The sequence below is a fragment of the Mizuhopecten yessoensis genome, unplaced genomic scaffold (genome assembly GCF_002113885.1).
Source record: "Mizuhopecten yessoensis strain PY_sf001 unplaced genomic scaffold, ASM211388v2 scaffold10635, whole genome shotgun sequence".
NCBI classification, from domain to species: domain Eukaryota; kingdom Metazoa; phylum Mollusca; class Bivalvia; order Pectinida; family Pectinidae; genus Mizuhopecten; species Mizuhopecten yessoensis.
In genome coordinates this window covers 876,743-892,713 of record NW_018408645.1, presented here as the reverse complement: position 1 = coordinate 892,713, position 15,971 = coordinate 876,743, and the positions used below count along the sequence as shown (strand labels likewise).

The 15,971-nt window shown below is 36.4% G+C and overlaps 1 protein-coding gene across 1 annotated transcript; it reads left to right on the top strand.

The window, feature by feature from the left end:
* The first annotated feature begins 38 nt into the window (after nucleotides 1-38).
* On the top strand, nucleotides 39-13,825 carry LOC110461542 (ATPase ASNA1 homolog). The gene is made up of 8 exons (XM_021515055.1): nucleotides 39-178; nucleotides 1,360-1,507; nucleotides 4,429-4,486; nucleotides 6,586-6,676; nucleotides 9,784-9,934; nucleotides 10,568-10,675; nucleotides 11,221-11,421; nucleotides 11,963-13,825. Exons 1-8 carry the CDS (start codon nucleotides 57-59, stop codon nucleotides 12,089-12,091), a joined length of 1,008 nt encoding a protein of 335 aa, XP_021370730.1. The 5' UTR covers nucleotides 39-56; the 3' UTR covers nucleotides 12,092-13,825.
* The last annotated feature ends 2,146 nt before the right edge of the window (nucleotides 13,826-15,971 follow it).

The following is a 15,971-nucleotide window of genomic DNA, read 5'->3' as shown; positions in this document are numbered from 1 at the left end:
CTGATTCGCTTATGTTTAGTTATAGGAAACTTCCAAGGTGTTCCGAATAATTCACGATGGCGGCTTCCAATGATGTTGATGTGGAATTGGAACCTTCTCTGAAGAATATTGTGGACCAGACGAGTTTGAAATGGATATTTGTCGGTGGGAAAGGAGGTGTTGGAAAAACAACAACAAGGTAATTGTGTGAATTGTCTGAGGAAATTAATGTAAACTTAAGTTAATTTTTTTCTGAGCTGTATCACTAGCAGCGACTAACAAGGCACATGATCATGCGTTACAACAGTACACAGTATGGTCGGAATTCTACAGTATAAGAGAGCTCATTGGACTATAGAAATTATTTGCCACATACAGTTAGCTGCTCATCTGTAAATCTTCAATCTCAGGTGTCAGTACTGAAACTTATATTATAATAATAATTTGCACAAAATAATGCTAAAAATAACCATATGATCTTGAGGCATCAATTCCTAACCATGAGTATCACTATTATATGTATTTATAGAAAAAAAAAACTGCTACAAAAAAATAATTGAAACTTCAAGATAAACTATCTTAAAGAAATATACGTCGGAACGTGATTTATTTATTTCAATATTCAACAGACCCTATAATTAGGTCCAATAACTGATAAAAGAATATTTATACAAAGATTTAAGCAAGAACAACAATAAATGTTGAACAATTAATAAGTGGCAAAAAGGTACATTTTTCAGTTGTTTCTTAAATCTTGACAGAGAGGGGCACATATTATTATATATATATATATATCACAAGTACATTGTTGATAAGATTAAAATATCTCTGGCTTCTCTAAAATTTGGTTTGCTTTAATTTTGTTTAACGTCCTATTCAAGGATGTTAAAAGACTGTATTTACGCTTATTAATTATGCTAAATGAACCGTTAAATAAAGTACACTATATCTAGATTTCTAGGCTTTGGACACATTTACACTGGAAAACAATGTAACTATTTCCATCGACATTCCAGACTAGGTAATTTTAAATGCTTACCAACCTCTGTATAAGGAAGATCATTTAAGGTTATTTTTGCTTTAAAACATAAAAATCTTTGAAAATTTCTTTAGACAAAATTTCAAAATTCATGCAAATTGGTCTAAAGAAATTTGAAAATTAGTTCAAAGGGAGGTAATGTACAATCCAGTAGAGAGGTTACCAGCTTGTGTTGATATCTAATTCAATTATTTTGGAAACTTTAAAATTAACAAATTCATAAGCAACCAAGTATTCTGTCTGTACTTTATGACGTGATTGGTCCAAACAATCTCAAATGGCCCAGAAAATAACCAAAAAAAAAATGATAGTTTGATATTTAGCATCTGTTTTGTTTACAGCTGTTCTTTATCAGTGCAACTTGCCAAGGTAAGGGAGACAGTCTTGATCATATCAACTGATCCTGCTCACAATATTTCTGATGCCTTCAACCAGAAATTCTCCAAGGTGCCAACACTGGTCAGCAGTTTCCCAAACTTGTATGCTATGGTAAGATGCCTTTGTTACACATATAACCTAATGGTGATCAAATTTATGATGAAACTAATCTTGATATTTGTTTCAGGTACTGGCAAAATGTGAAGATCACAAACATCAATATACACCATAACCACATACAAGACATTCACAATTAAATACAGACTTAACAAAGAACACAAAGTTAAAGATAGATAAATAATCACAGTTAAAATTGCAATGAAGGTGAACAAGATAGTCCCTGCTTACAATCTCCCTGCTGGCTACCTAGAGTACTTGAATATTACAAAATGCTTTTTAAATAAACTATGTGTGTTATCAAATTTTTAAATTTGGTTTATTAATGGCCCCACATCAAAGATGTAGCTATAGGTGTCCAATAATAATAACAACCATGTCTGTCTGTCTTTCTGTCCGTCCATCCACACTTTTGTTTCCAGAGAAATTATCTCAGAATCCCAAAGACTAATCTTTCTTAAATTTGATTTTGGCATGATGCTACACTGTGATTTGTTGATGTGTAATAAGGGTTTCAAGATTTTTAAGGTCAGGGTCACTGTTACTAAAAATAGGCCAGGGAGGTGTACAGTCCCTCTCTCGAAATCTAAAAGTCCCAAAAGTCTGTCTCTTTGAATTTGACTTGATCATGCATTGTAAATGTGCAACAGGGGAAATATTTTTAAGGTCAAGGTGAAATAGACCATGATGGGGTGGGGGGCAGTCAGGTATATGGCGAGCCCTTGCAGACCTGTCAGTGTTCTAGTTATCTATTTTGATGAAAGATCATGTATGGATTACAATGCTTTAGTTTGTTCAGTCTGCTCCATGTTGGAAAAAGTGACATTCTCTGGTGGTCATAACATTTCATTGGGGAGGAGGGCAGGGGTTGGTTGGATATTTTACCTCTTAAGCCATATGGCTTTCTGACTATTTTTGTAACGAGCCACCTGTGGTCAAAACAGAAAATTATACACCAACTGTCTGTCTCCTGCTACAAGGGAAATAGGGAGGTTAACATGGCCAATATAGAAAACCATATTGAATCTTTACTTCCTGAATAAATCACCTACACTCACAGGAAGCGATGAGTGATATATTCTGTACATATGTGTGTCTGAGAAATAGCCTGGGGGTCACATTGATGTCATTTCATAGTTTCATTTTCCTGATAACCTCTTACAGCACATATATGTAACCAAGATTGGAGGAAATTAAAACCGGTTTAAGTGATTGTATAAATACATTTCCTATGACTGTTAATGGTTTGAACTACAAAACAGACTGCAGTGCATATCTCTTAAATGATATAGGCCTGGAGGGTACTACAGAGATGTTTGTTATTGATGTCTGTCATTGTATGAATATTCATAATGTACCAGATTTCTGGTTAAAAGACCTAAAATCCAGCGAGTATTTTTTGTAACATGTACATAAATCAGGATGGCAAATGATTTGCCTTCATTTGTTAGATTAATATGACATTATAAGTACATAAGATTTCCAAGTAAGAGCTTAACAGTAATTGCAATGTATCACACATTTTGGTATAGTATTAAACATACAGTACATTAGACAGATATTTTTCCCTAATTCACAATTTTTTATTTTTTTTAAATTGCTTTCAATTCAAGAACAGAAGTAATTTCAGTAAATCTTTCTATCAATAAAATAACTGACTCAAAGAAGATGAAAAGTAGGTTGTTTTTGCCTGCATTTAGCTTAAATATAATAGTTTGTTTGTTTTGCAAGTATATGTATACAAAATACCTTTATAGTCATCAATATCACACTTTTTAAAATAATTTGCTGGTACATGTATAAAAAAGTACAGCTCTTAATATCATGTGTCATTTGTCAGAGGGTAACATGATATAAAGTGCAATGTGATATAAAAGGAACATGATATTAATTGGAATGTAATATATATGTAAGACCACACACTTGTGTTTTTCTAACGAATCAGAAAGCACAAGTTTATTGCGCAAACAAATATATTTTCACGAGTGCGCTACGCGCACAAGCTAACAATAACGTCCGTGCAATAAATGAGTGCTTTCTGATTCGTTAGAAAAACACAAGTGTGTGGTCTTGCTTTTATCACATACCTTCCGTGTTTGTTAGAGATCGATACAAAGATTTTTTAAACTTTGATGTTTTTTGCAAATACCAGGAACTTTTTCACCATAAAAGGGGGGTTCCCATAAAAGGTAGTTCCGGCTAGTAGGTAAATACTTCTTCTTCTTCTAAATGCTAATGACCAACTTCAACAAGTTGAAGATAATGTCATGAGGGAGAAAGAGATTCAGTCGATTCCAAGAAAGCCAAAATAATATATACATGTACATAAATTTAATTTTGAGGGTACAGTGAAAGGAGAGCAGATTTAAAAGATTCAGTAGTAGTACAGAAGGATATGATATCTGGTGGGATCTTATTCCACTCACATGTGCAATACAGAACGTTGTATTTCATGGTCTGAAAATTGCTTGTATTACTAAAACAAGATTCAACAGGTATGTGATAAAAAGCAGAAAATGATGTTAACTGACATTTGACATTAGCAGAACACTTTTTTCCATGAAAATAGATCAATTTCAGTATAAAGTTAAAATGTGTATTGAAAAACTACATATCAGTTATCCCTTGTCATAACAAAGCAAAGCTATTTCAATGGATGCACCTCTTCAACATTTGTTTGATCTAATCTGAGGTGTGAAAATCTGCAGCGCCATGGCAAGAAAATAAAGTCATCATTGATGTTATAGGTTTGGTATTTTAAAAGTATGACATGTTGGGGAAACTTGCAAGAGAATGTGATATTAAAAGGTTCTCATTTCAAACAACGTATTAAATATGATGTAATGCAATATGACATAGAAAGGATTTGACTATCAAAGAGTCTTAGTATCTTATCATGTTTTGATTTCTTTCAGGAAATAGATCCAAACTTGGGATTCTCCGAGCTCCCTGATGAATATTTTGAGCAGCAAGGTTTGATTGCAATACATTTTATCATACATACACAGTGCAACACTCCATTAAACAAAAGACATACTTGGTACCGGTTTAACTAAACTATCTACTAGACCAGACACATGCAGCTACATGTACATATATTCTTCGGTGAGAATGGATAGTACATTTCTATTTAAATAAAAGAAAAATCTTCATCAAATGAAAAAGATCTCTGCATGCAAGTGCAGTCTATAGATAGTACAATGTTTGGTCATTAATATGTAAAGATTAGGAAATTAAGCAGTTTACTTTTCTGAGTGAAACAACATATGAAATAACAGGTGAGTTATTGGAGTATAAAGCTTGGAAACTGACACATCATGTCCTTTTTCTCCCTATGGGACAGTATGTTTTAAAGTTAATTAAAACAAAATAGTATAAATGAATAACAGTTTTCATATTTTTCTGTAATGTTTATGGTACTATTCATGATATTTATAAGGGGAGATAACATTGATCCAAGGGGAGATAACATTTTACAGATTGTTTGATGCCTGCCATTGCTATTTTTATTTTGTTTTGATATTGAATCTTGTTTTGTTCATATAAATCAAGGTGTTTTTCTTCCGTTGAAGAAGTATGAATAAAATGAGTGCATCAGGATCTATCATCTAAAATATATTGATATTTTCACAATTGTCTCTCTTCTCATGAAATGAAAGATACAACAATTTATCTAGAAACATATCATTTAAAAATGATCTGACACAACTATTTATGATTAAAAAAGAATATGTACTTAATGTGTGGTCCTGCTGGGACAACTACGGTACTTTGTGTGATATATTGATGTCTGTCAGACACATAATTAATTAACCTCAAGTAGTGTAAAATTAACATAAAAGGCATTAGTTCTCCTTCCAAGAATTTCCTGTAGGTTTGTTCTATTGCACCATTAAAAGGATTTTCTCTGGAGATGATTATATCTCAAAAGATTTACATAATATTTTATTAATTTTCTCAGAGTAGGTTATCTCCCTTGAATCATAGATCAGAAGAAAGTTTGTTTTCTTTGAATTGCTGTGATAAATAATTGAGTAGTGTGATATAATCAGTTGTTCTATCCTGATGACTGGGGTTCTTTGTCAGCCTCAGGCAGCAGTGTACTTTTTATGACCTAGTATAGACTCTATTTTGAAAAATAAAACATCAGTCCGACCTACATTTTTTGTAATACCCAATGTTAAAATGTCCTTGGACTTTGTAGTGTTGAACCACTAGTATAAACTTACAAAAGACTAACAAAATAAGACAAACGCTAGATAAAACCCCAATTAGGTAGATATATACGGTGTTGTAATTTTCTGTATGCTTTGGAGTCAACAAAACAAGTCAGAAGGTGTCGATTCAGAACTTAATCTGTAGGTAGGATGGTCCCAGAGACTGCATTGGTGACGATCAGCTTAATCTGTAGGAAGGATGGTCCCAGAGACTATTGGTGACGATCAGCTTAATCTGTAGGTAGGATGGTCCCAGAGACTATTGGTGACGATCAGCTTAATCTGTAGGTAGGATGGTCCCAGAGACTGTATTGGTGACAATAAACTTAATCTGTAGGTAGGGTGGTCCCAGAGACTGTATTGGTGACAATAAACTTAATCTGTAGATAGGGTGGTCCTAGAGACTGTATTGGTGACAATAAACTTAATCTGTAGGTAGGGTGGTCCCAGAGACTGTATTGGTGACGATCAGCTTAATCTGTAGGTAAGATGGTACCAGGGACTGTATTGGTGATGATCAGATTAATCTGTAGGTAGGATGGTCCCAGAGACTGTATTGGCGACAATAAACTTAATCTGTAGGTAGGATGGTCCCAGAGACTGTATTGGTGACAATCAGCTTAATCTGTAGGTAAGATGGTACCAGGGACTGTATTGGTGATGATCAGCTTAATCTGTAGGTAGGATGGTCCCAGAGACTGTATTGGTGACAACCAGGATATAAAGTCAAACATCTCTATTGTATAGATTATAATTCTATTCAATTCACAACATATAATTTGGTAAATATCTAAACTTCAGCTTAAAAATAAACTTACAAATTCAATTGAGATTAATTATTCGTCACTGTTTCAGATGCTATGCACATGGGAAAGGCCATGGTTGGGGAACTCCTGAGTGCTTTTCCTGGAATTGATGAAGCTATGAGTTTTGCTGAAGTCATGAAGTAAGAAAATCAATCTATTGAAATATGATAAATGGCTTCATTTTAATTACTGGAAAGGATGTAGGAATTAAGAGTTCCCATTCAGATATACTGTTGTTTATTTTCAACCAGATTGCTCAATATAATGTAGATCTGCTACTACAATCAGATGATACATCCAGTCTGAAGCTCAACAGTCTCGTTTGTCATAATAATCAATGACCTTATAAAATCATCTTAGATACCCCAGTACATTAAACTGAAATTTAACTTAATATATTTTATAACAATTGCTTTACAAATTGTATCAACTTATATCACTCTTGCTGGTCCAGATGAAAGTATGCATGTGGTTTTAATGCGAGAGAAAACCGGATAAGTCAGAGAAAACCTACATGGACGGGCAGGTGACCCCTTTACCTTGTTAAGTCTAATCAGGGAATCTAACCAAGTTGTTGCAGTGAAAGGCGAGAATGCTGTTCACTCCACCACCAGACCACCCCAGATACCCTGTACATACCTATACATATAGTACCAGACTACCCCAGATACCCTGTACATGCCTATACATGTACTACCACCCCAGATACCCTGTGCATGCCTATACATGTAGTACCAGCCCAGATACCCTGTGCATACCTATACATGTAGTACCAGCCCAGATACCCTGTGCATACTTATACATGTAGTACCACCCCAGATACCCTGTGCATACCTTTACATGTAGTACCACCCCAGATACCCTGTGCATATCTATACATGTACTACCACCCCAGATACCCTGTGCATACCTATACATGTAGTACCAGCCCAGATCCCCTGTGCATACTTATACATGTAGGACCACCCCAGATACCCTGTGTATATATATGTAGTAGCAGCCCCGATACCCTGTGCATACATATACGTGTAGTACCTCCCCAGATACCCTGTGCATAACTATACATGTAGTACCAGACTACCCCAGGTACCCTGTGCATACCTATACATGGAGTACCAGACTACCCCAGATACCCTGTGAATACCTATACATATAGTACCAGACTCCCACAGATACCCTGTACATGCCTAAACATGTAGTACCACCCCAGATAACCTGTGCATACTTATACATGTAGTCCCACCCCAGATACCCTGTGCATAGCTTTACATGTAGTACCACCCCAGATAACCTGTGCATACTTATACATGTAGTACTACCCCAGATACCCTGTGTATACCTTTACATGTAGTACCAGCCCAGATACCCTGTGCACGCCTATACATGTAGTACCAGCTCAGATACCCTGTGCATACTTATATATGTAGTACCACCCCAGATACACTGTGAATATCTATACATGTACTACCACACCAGATACCCTGTGCATACCTTTACATGTAGAACCACCCCAGATACACTGTGCATGCCTATACATGTAGTACCAGCTCAGATACCCTGTGCATACTTATACATGTAGTACCACCCCAGATACCCTGTGTATATATATGTAGTAGCAGCCCAGATACCCTGTGCATACATATACATGTAGTACCTCCCCAGATACCCTGTGCATACCTATACATGTAGTACCAGACTACCCCAGATACCCTGTGCATACCTATACATGTAGTACCAGACCACTCCAGATACCCTGTACATGCCTATACATATAGTACCAGACTACCCCAGATACCCTGTACATGTGGACAGCTATTTATTCTGTAGTCAGTCTCTGTATATGCAATAAGAGATCGTTTGATTTAAGTAGAACAAAGGCTTTTTAGGTCCTATTTGCGATCGCCTTTTGTCCGTCGTGCGTCCGTAAACAATTTACATTTTCGACTTCTTCTCCAAAACCCCTGAACCAATTTCAATGAAATTTTGCAGAAACCTACCATGGCCAAAGGTCAACTAAAATTGTGAATTATATGGTCCCCAGCCCCCAGGGGCCTAAGGGGTGGGGCAAAAAAGGGTCGAATTGAGTGAAATTTCAAAAATCTTCTTCTCAAGACCCAGATATGGTAGAATCAAATACTCTTCATAGATAGAAGGGTCTTAAGGTGCTTTACCAAAATTGTGAATTTCATGCCCCTGGGGTCTCACGTTTCCCCCTGGGGAGGGGGTAAACTTTACTACAGTTTACATAGGGAAATCACATTTAGGACTAACATTTGTTTAATTGCCATTGGAAGTAATTCAATTTGGGTTATCATTATCAGTATTGGATAGCAGTTTGATGGTATGCACATATCAGCCCTGACTGACCCCCAGGGGCTGATGATTGGGGCTAAAAAGGGTCTAATTGACTGAAATTTCAAAATCCTCTTCTCAAGACCAGATATGGTAGAATCAAATACTCTTCATAGATGGAAGGGTTTTTAGGTGCTCTACCATAATTGTGAATCTTATTACCCTAGGGTCTCACGTTTACCCCTGGGGAAGGAGGGGGGCAAACTTTGTTATGGTTTATAATGGCAAATGATACTTTGAATATTACATGTTGATAACTTGATTGGAATCATAACCCTAAGTTGACAGTTTGATACTTTGAAAAGGGCTGTAGGGTGTGGCCCCACGGAGTCTGTGTGCTAAAATAAAATTTCTTTTTCCTTGTTTAGAATCAGAGGTGCTAGTTTCAAATACTTTTCAGTCTTAAATCTGCATGCTAGATATTGAATAAGGTGGTTTTATTGTTTTTTGTCACTTTGAATAATATTTCTGTTCGTGTTAAAAACAAAATCAACTCTCTGTATAAATATATCAGGTGACCGTTAAGGCCCATGGGCCTCTTGTTTTGTTTGTTTCATATGATAAACGTACATTAAATGAGCGTTTACATGTAGCCCCATAGCAGAACAAAGAATACTTCTTTTCTCTGTTATTATCACTTCCATAGAACATGTATCACCCTGGTATTCTTGTAATCATATGACCTTCATATTCAGAATGTTTGTAAATATTATACAACAAACCCCAAATTACTTTATTAACATCCTTACCACCCGTACTGTATCCTTTTACACTCGTCTTACATAGAGGCCGGAGAAATGTGATCTTGGATCAAACTTCGAGATAAATATATGCAATAGGTATGGATATCTTGGATCAGACTAGACACTGTATAAAAATAACCTCCTGTTTTTAGACTGGTGAACGGAATGAACTTTTCGTGTGTGGTGTTTGACACTGCCCCCACTGGTCACACACTGCGCCTTCTCTCGTTTCCCTCCGTCATAGAGAAGGGACTCGGCAAGATTCTCCGACTAAAAAACCAAGTGGGACCATTTATATCACAGGTGAGAAACAGATCATAAAACTTGTTGTACACCAGAACCTGTCTTTATTGACATAGTTAGATTAGATAATATGTCCAGATAAGACAAGGACAGAAATATCAGTTTCATGCAGAACAAAGTGGTTTTGAGCTATTTTATCATTTGGATATTACAGGACATAACTAAAATCTGTTATATATATTAGAGTCAAACGTACACATGTGCCCACCTCTATTAAGAGGCTACCTATGTTTAGAATCCACTTCTAATGTTCTTTATTGTAGTGATTTTATTATTACCAGAGGTATTTGAACCTTTATTAAGAGACCACCTGTGTTAATAGAACACTTCCGCAGGGTGGTCTCTTAATACAGGTTGAGTGTATACTGACTAAAGCATAAATCCATTTGGAATCTTATTTTATAAATATTCAAAATGCATATAAAAAAATACGTTTTGTATTTCTGACCAATTTAGTATATTTTTGTCAACCTTTCTCTGTCAGGTTTCCTTATGACACTCGTCAGTCTATAGTTAGACAACATTCAGATGACTGATTGTCACATCCTTTCACATCTCGGAAACATGCTGGTCATTCTAAAATAAGAAATCTATGCCTACAATTGTGTCATGGTTGTCTCCCTTGTTTAACAGATGGCAGGTATGATGGGGATGCAGGACATGAACGCAGACGACATGTCCACCAAACTACAGGACATGCTAACCACGATCAGACATGTCAACGCCCAGTTCAAAAACGCAGTGAGTAATCAATGCCTATACACATCCTTTCATCATCTTATCAGAATCTTACGTTCTAATTAATTCATGTGTCCCTGCTTCAATGATACCATGTATATGTGTTTAACATGCCTTGATGTTTTGCTTCAGAGCCAATCTTATGGTTTGTACTGATGGTTTATTCAGGCAGTTTGATTTAAACAATCACTTGGGCTAGTGGCTTTAATCAATCAACAGTGAAAGTGGGTTTTATCAGTAACTATGGCTTTTCACAACAACTAGGGCAACTAGTGGCTTTGAACAATCACTAGAGCAGGTGATATTTTCTAATTCCCAAGGCTTTTCAAAGTCATTAGGGCAAATGGCTTCAAACATTCATCAGAGCAAGTGGCTTAAAAGTCACTTGAAAGAATGGATTTTATTAGTCCCTAGCCAAGGACTAATGGCTTCTTTAAAGTCTGGTGATACCATCCAATCTTGTGTTATTGTGTAATTTTTTGTGTATTTTGTATTTGTTCATTTTTTTTGTTCATTTTTTTTACAAAAGTTATTACTTTCCTTTCCAGGATGAAACAACATTTGTGTGTGTTTGTATAGCAGAATTCCTGTCACTGTACGAAACAGAAAGACTGGTACAAGAATTGACGCGATATGGTATAGACACTCACAATGTTGTGGTCAATCAACTCTTATTTCTAAAGAAGGGGACAGAACCGTGCAAAATGTGCAAGTCTAGACACAAAATACAAGCCAAGTATTTAGACCAGGTAATTACAGGTGAAAATAGGTAAAATATGAATATCACATGATATCTTTGTATTAAACACAGCATTAAGACCCAATGGAATATTGTATACAAAAATAAATTTTGATAGATCGTGGCAGTTTCATGTAGGAGGAGCTTCTGTTTCCTCTGCTTTTAAATGTAAGATTTATCAGGGGCAGTCATTGGCAGAACTATTAACATAGGACTTGAAATTGAAGTGTTTATCAAACCTTACAAAGAAATAAGGCCACTAGGTCTGTTCTCTTTCATTACCAACAATGGTCTGACTGTGTTCAACATCCTAAAGAAGACCAGGTTTATAGTGTTTGATTGATTGATTGATTGATTGATTGGTTTTACGTCCCCTTCACTACCGAGTAGTTCGGTTATCCAGCAGACGAGTTTATAGTGTTTATGTCACGTGGGATATATATTGTACTGGTATGAAAAAAACAGGTAAAAAAAGGAAAAAAATATGCATTATATAACATACTCACTTCTGATACTGATGAAATATAGAGTAAGTGTGTCCGATTTTTCAGATTGCAGATCTGTACGAGGACTTCAACGTGACAAAGTTACCTTTACTGGACGAGGAAGTTAGAGGAGCAACAAAGATAACAGAATTTTCCGAAAATCTACTGGAACCGTACAATGTAGAAAAATCGTAGCCTTAGATGGGGATAACAACTGGGATTATTTATTGTGCACGGTTAACAAATGATGGAAAATTGTTGATCTAGGTCATTTATATGAAGTTGCGTATTAATGGTTAATAAATTACCTGATCAAATTTTTCGACCAATTTATCGTTAAATTCTGTTTATTTCTTTTTAAACAGTTCATTGTTTAGTAACATGGTTGACCAAGTGAAATAAAGTTCTGCTGAATACAGCCTAAGTGAGATCATCATGACATTTGGCGAAATGTTGATAAGTAAACCAATCTTAACTGCAGTTACTTTGATCACATTTGTGTACAGAAATGGTAATGTCTGAATCAACAGAATTTGAATTGACTCTGATTATCAGCACTTCAAACTATCAGGCAAATTTTCAATTCATTGACTGTAGTTAAGGTAAATTAGGTAACTTACACAGGTGAGTTTAGGTAACACCATTAAACTATTAACTTGGTAATCCTGCGGCTACATAGTTTGCTCTGTCGCTTCATACACCTCTAAACGAATCTTCTGCAATGGTGAATTGCCTACTATAAATCCCATCTTATAAAATCTGAACAGTATTCCTAGACCACTGTATCCAATTTTTACATTTTATACAGCATAGACAATGGGTTAAGAAGATTTGATATTGTCTTTAGACAAAAATGTTTCATAGACAGGACTTTTACTAAGCTTTTGTATTTTGTGAATTCTCAGCATCCACAGCACATGTATCAAAGAGAACAGATGTTATTTAGCCTTCATTAATAAAGGAACATTTTGAAAGTATTTCATCATACTTTGATACATGTTCTTTAATGCCGGAAAATCAATCGGTCTAACTTCAGGTTTGAGTAAGAGCTTCGAGTCCTTTTCAAAGAATGACTAGATTCTTAAATGGACTAGATTCTAACCGCAGGACTACTAGATTAATAAAACCTTCAAAACTACTTGGGTAAGGTATTCAATGTGATAGTACATGCTACAATAGTTGAGTAAACTTTATATTATACTACATGTATCTGTTCATATTTCTTTGGTTGATTTTTCTTTTTGATATTCACACATAGGTCAGGTTTACTCAATATAAATCTAGAACCACAGTATTGCATCTGTTGCCTTTTTTAACCTTTAGAAAATTGATCCTTGAAATTTGAAATATAATACTGAACAGATTGAAGGCCTAATATCAAATCATTCACAATTAACTCTTCAGATCCTATAAGAATTCATTACAGCTGTATTGAACTTCCTTATTCTGTGTGGTGTATTCTATAGGGTGTAATATAGCTAGAAACAGACAGTGATACAGTCTGATATGTTGATACCTTCATTGATTCACCCTTTCACCACTGTAGTCCATAATGGACTCGTCCATATCAATGCATGGTAGAGTCTACTTAAGTTACATAGAGGTGAAAGGGTTAAGCCCTGAAAGTACTGGCCCACTCCGCCCATTTAATTGTTCTTTTTTGAAGGGAAATATATGACTTGAGTAGCCATGCACTGTACCTTGTGATTGTCAAATGTGATTTATGCATAATTACACACTGCAGTGTAAAACCGTTTTTAATGTATATACATGTACATATAAGTCAAATGTTGTCAGATTGTATCCTATTGTTCCCTATTATTAGACATTAACCATAACAACTACGTAACACATTTACTATAAATACAATTTCAAGCAGAACACCGGGCATTTTAATGTTTTGATATTTTCATGAGGTTTTTAGGTCACCTGAGCTTTAGCTCAAGTGACCTATTGCTATCCGTTTTCGTCCGTCGTCGTCCGTCGTCCGTTAACATTTTAAATTTCAAACTTAAAGTCAAGTTCTGCTGGGCCGATTGAACTGAAAGTTGGTAGGAATGATCGCCTCATAGTCCTGACAAAGTGTTGTTATTTTTCGGGTCGATCAGAAATCCAATATGGCCGCCACGGCCGCCATTTTGAAAACCTATTTCAAACTTAAAGTCAAGTTCTGCTGGACCGATTGAACTGAAAGTTGGTAGGAATGATCGCCTCATGGTCCTGACAAAGTGTTGTTATTTTTTGGGTCGATCAGAAATCCAATATGGCCGCCACGGCCGCCATTTTGAAAACCTATTTCAAACTTAAAGTCAAGTTCTGCTGGACCGATTGAACTGAAAGTTGGTAGGAATGATCGCCTCATGGTCCTGACAAAGTGTTGTTATTTTTCGGGTCGATCAGAAATCCAATATGGCCGCCACGGCCGCCATTTTGAAAACCTATTTCAAACTTAAAGTCAAGTTCTGCTGGACCGATTGAACTGAAAGTTGGTAGGAATGATCGCCTCATGGTCCTGACAAAGTGTTGTTATTTTTCGGGTCGATCAGAAATCCAATATGGCCGCCACGGCCGCCATTTTGAAAACCTATTTCAAACTTAAAGTCAAGTTCTGCTGGACCGATTGAACTGAAAGTTGGTAGGAATGATCGCCTCATGGTCCTGACAAAGTGTTGTTATTTTTCGGGTCGATCAGAAATCCAATATGGCCGCCACGGCCGCCATTTTGAAAACCTATTTCAAACTTAAAGTCAAGTTCTGCTGGACCGATTGAACTGAAAGTTGGTAGGAATGATCGCCTCATGGTCCTGACAAAGTGTTGTTATTTTTCGGGTCGATCAGAAATCCAATATGGCCGCCACGGCCGCCATTTTGAAAACCTATTTCAAACTTAAAGTCAAGTTCTGCTGGACCGATTGAACTGAAAGTTGGTAGGAATGATCGCCTCATGGTCCTGACAAAGTGTTGTTATTTTTCGGGTCGATCAGAAATCCAATATGGCCGCCACGGCCGCCATTTTGAAAACCTATTTCAAACTTAAAGTCAAGTTCTGCTGGACCGATTGAACTGAAAGTTGGTAGGAATGATCGCCTCATGGTCCTGACAAAGTGTTGTTATTTTTCGGGTCGATCAGAAATCCAATATGGCCGCCACGGCCGCCATTTTGAAAACCTATTTCAAACTTAAAGTCAAGTTCTGCTGGACCGATTGAACTGAAAGTTGGTAGGAATGATCGCCTCATGGTCCTGACAAAGTGTTGTTATTTTTCGGGTCAATCAGAAATACAATTTGGCTGCCATGGCCGCTATTTTGCTACTAAGTTCTAATAGGCCGATCTCACTTAAAATTGGTCTAGGAATGATCAGCTCATGGTCCTGACAAAGTTGAGTTAATATTATACTATTTTACTCAAATTGGTACATATTTCAACAACAAAAATAAATACTGTAGACTCAGGTGACCGTTTAGGCCCATGGGCCTCTTGTTTTGTTTAGAAATTGTCTTTGAAAAAGCCCTTTATCTCCAGTACCCGACTAGTTGTAGTGGTGCATTATTTATTGTGTTCATAGAAATTGCCCTGTAAAAGGTTTATTATGTGAATTACATTTTGTTAGGTCACCTGAGCTTTAGCTCAAGTGACCTATTGCTATCCGTTTTCGTCCGTCGTCGTCCGTCGTCCGTTAACATTTTACATTTCAAACTTAAAGTCAAGTTCTGCTGGGCCGATTGAACTGAAAGTTGGTAGGAATGATCGCCTCATGGTCCTGACAAAGTGTTGTTATTTTTCGGGTCGATCAGAAATCCAATATGGCCGCCACGGCCGCCATTTTGAAAACCTATTTCAAACTTAAAGTCAAGTTCTGCTGGACCGATTGAACTGAAAGTTGGTAGGAATGATCGCCTCATGGTCCTGACAAAGTGTTGTTATTTTTCGGGTCGATCAGAAATCCAATATGGCCGCCACGGCCGCCATTTTGAAAACCTATTTCAAACTTAAAGTCAAGTTCTGCTGGACCGATTGAACTGAAAGTTGGTAGGAATGATCGCCTCATGGTCCTGACAAAGTGTTGTTATTTTT

What these genes read in the sequence shown, in the direction of transcription:
- LOC110461542 (XM_021515055.1), top strand. Translation starts at nt 57, where the DNA reads ATGGCGGCTTCCAATGATGTTGATGTGGAATTGGAACCTTCTCTGAAG. An exon ending in TGAATATTTTGAGCAGCAAG is followed by an intron (nt 4,487 to 6,585) that starts GTTTGATTGCAA and finishes TCACTGTTTCAG; the next exon opens with ATGCTATGCACATGGGAAAG. An exon ending in AGTTTTGCTGAAGTCATGAA is followed by an intron (nt 6,677 to 9,783) that starts GTAAGAAAATCA and finishes TCCTGTTTTTAG; the next exon opens with ACTGGTGAACGGAATGAACT.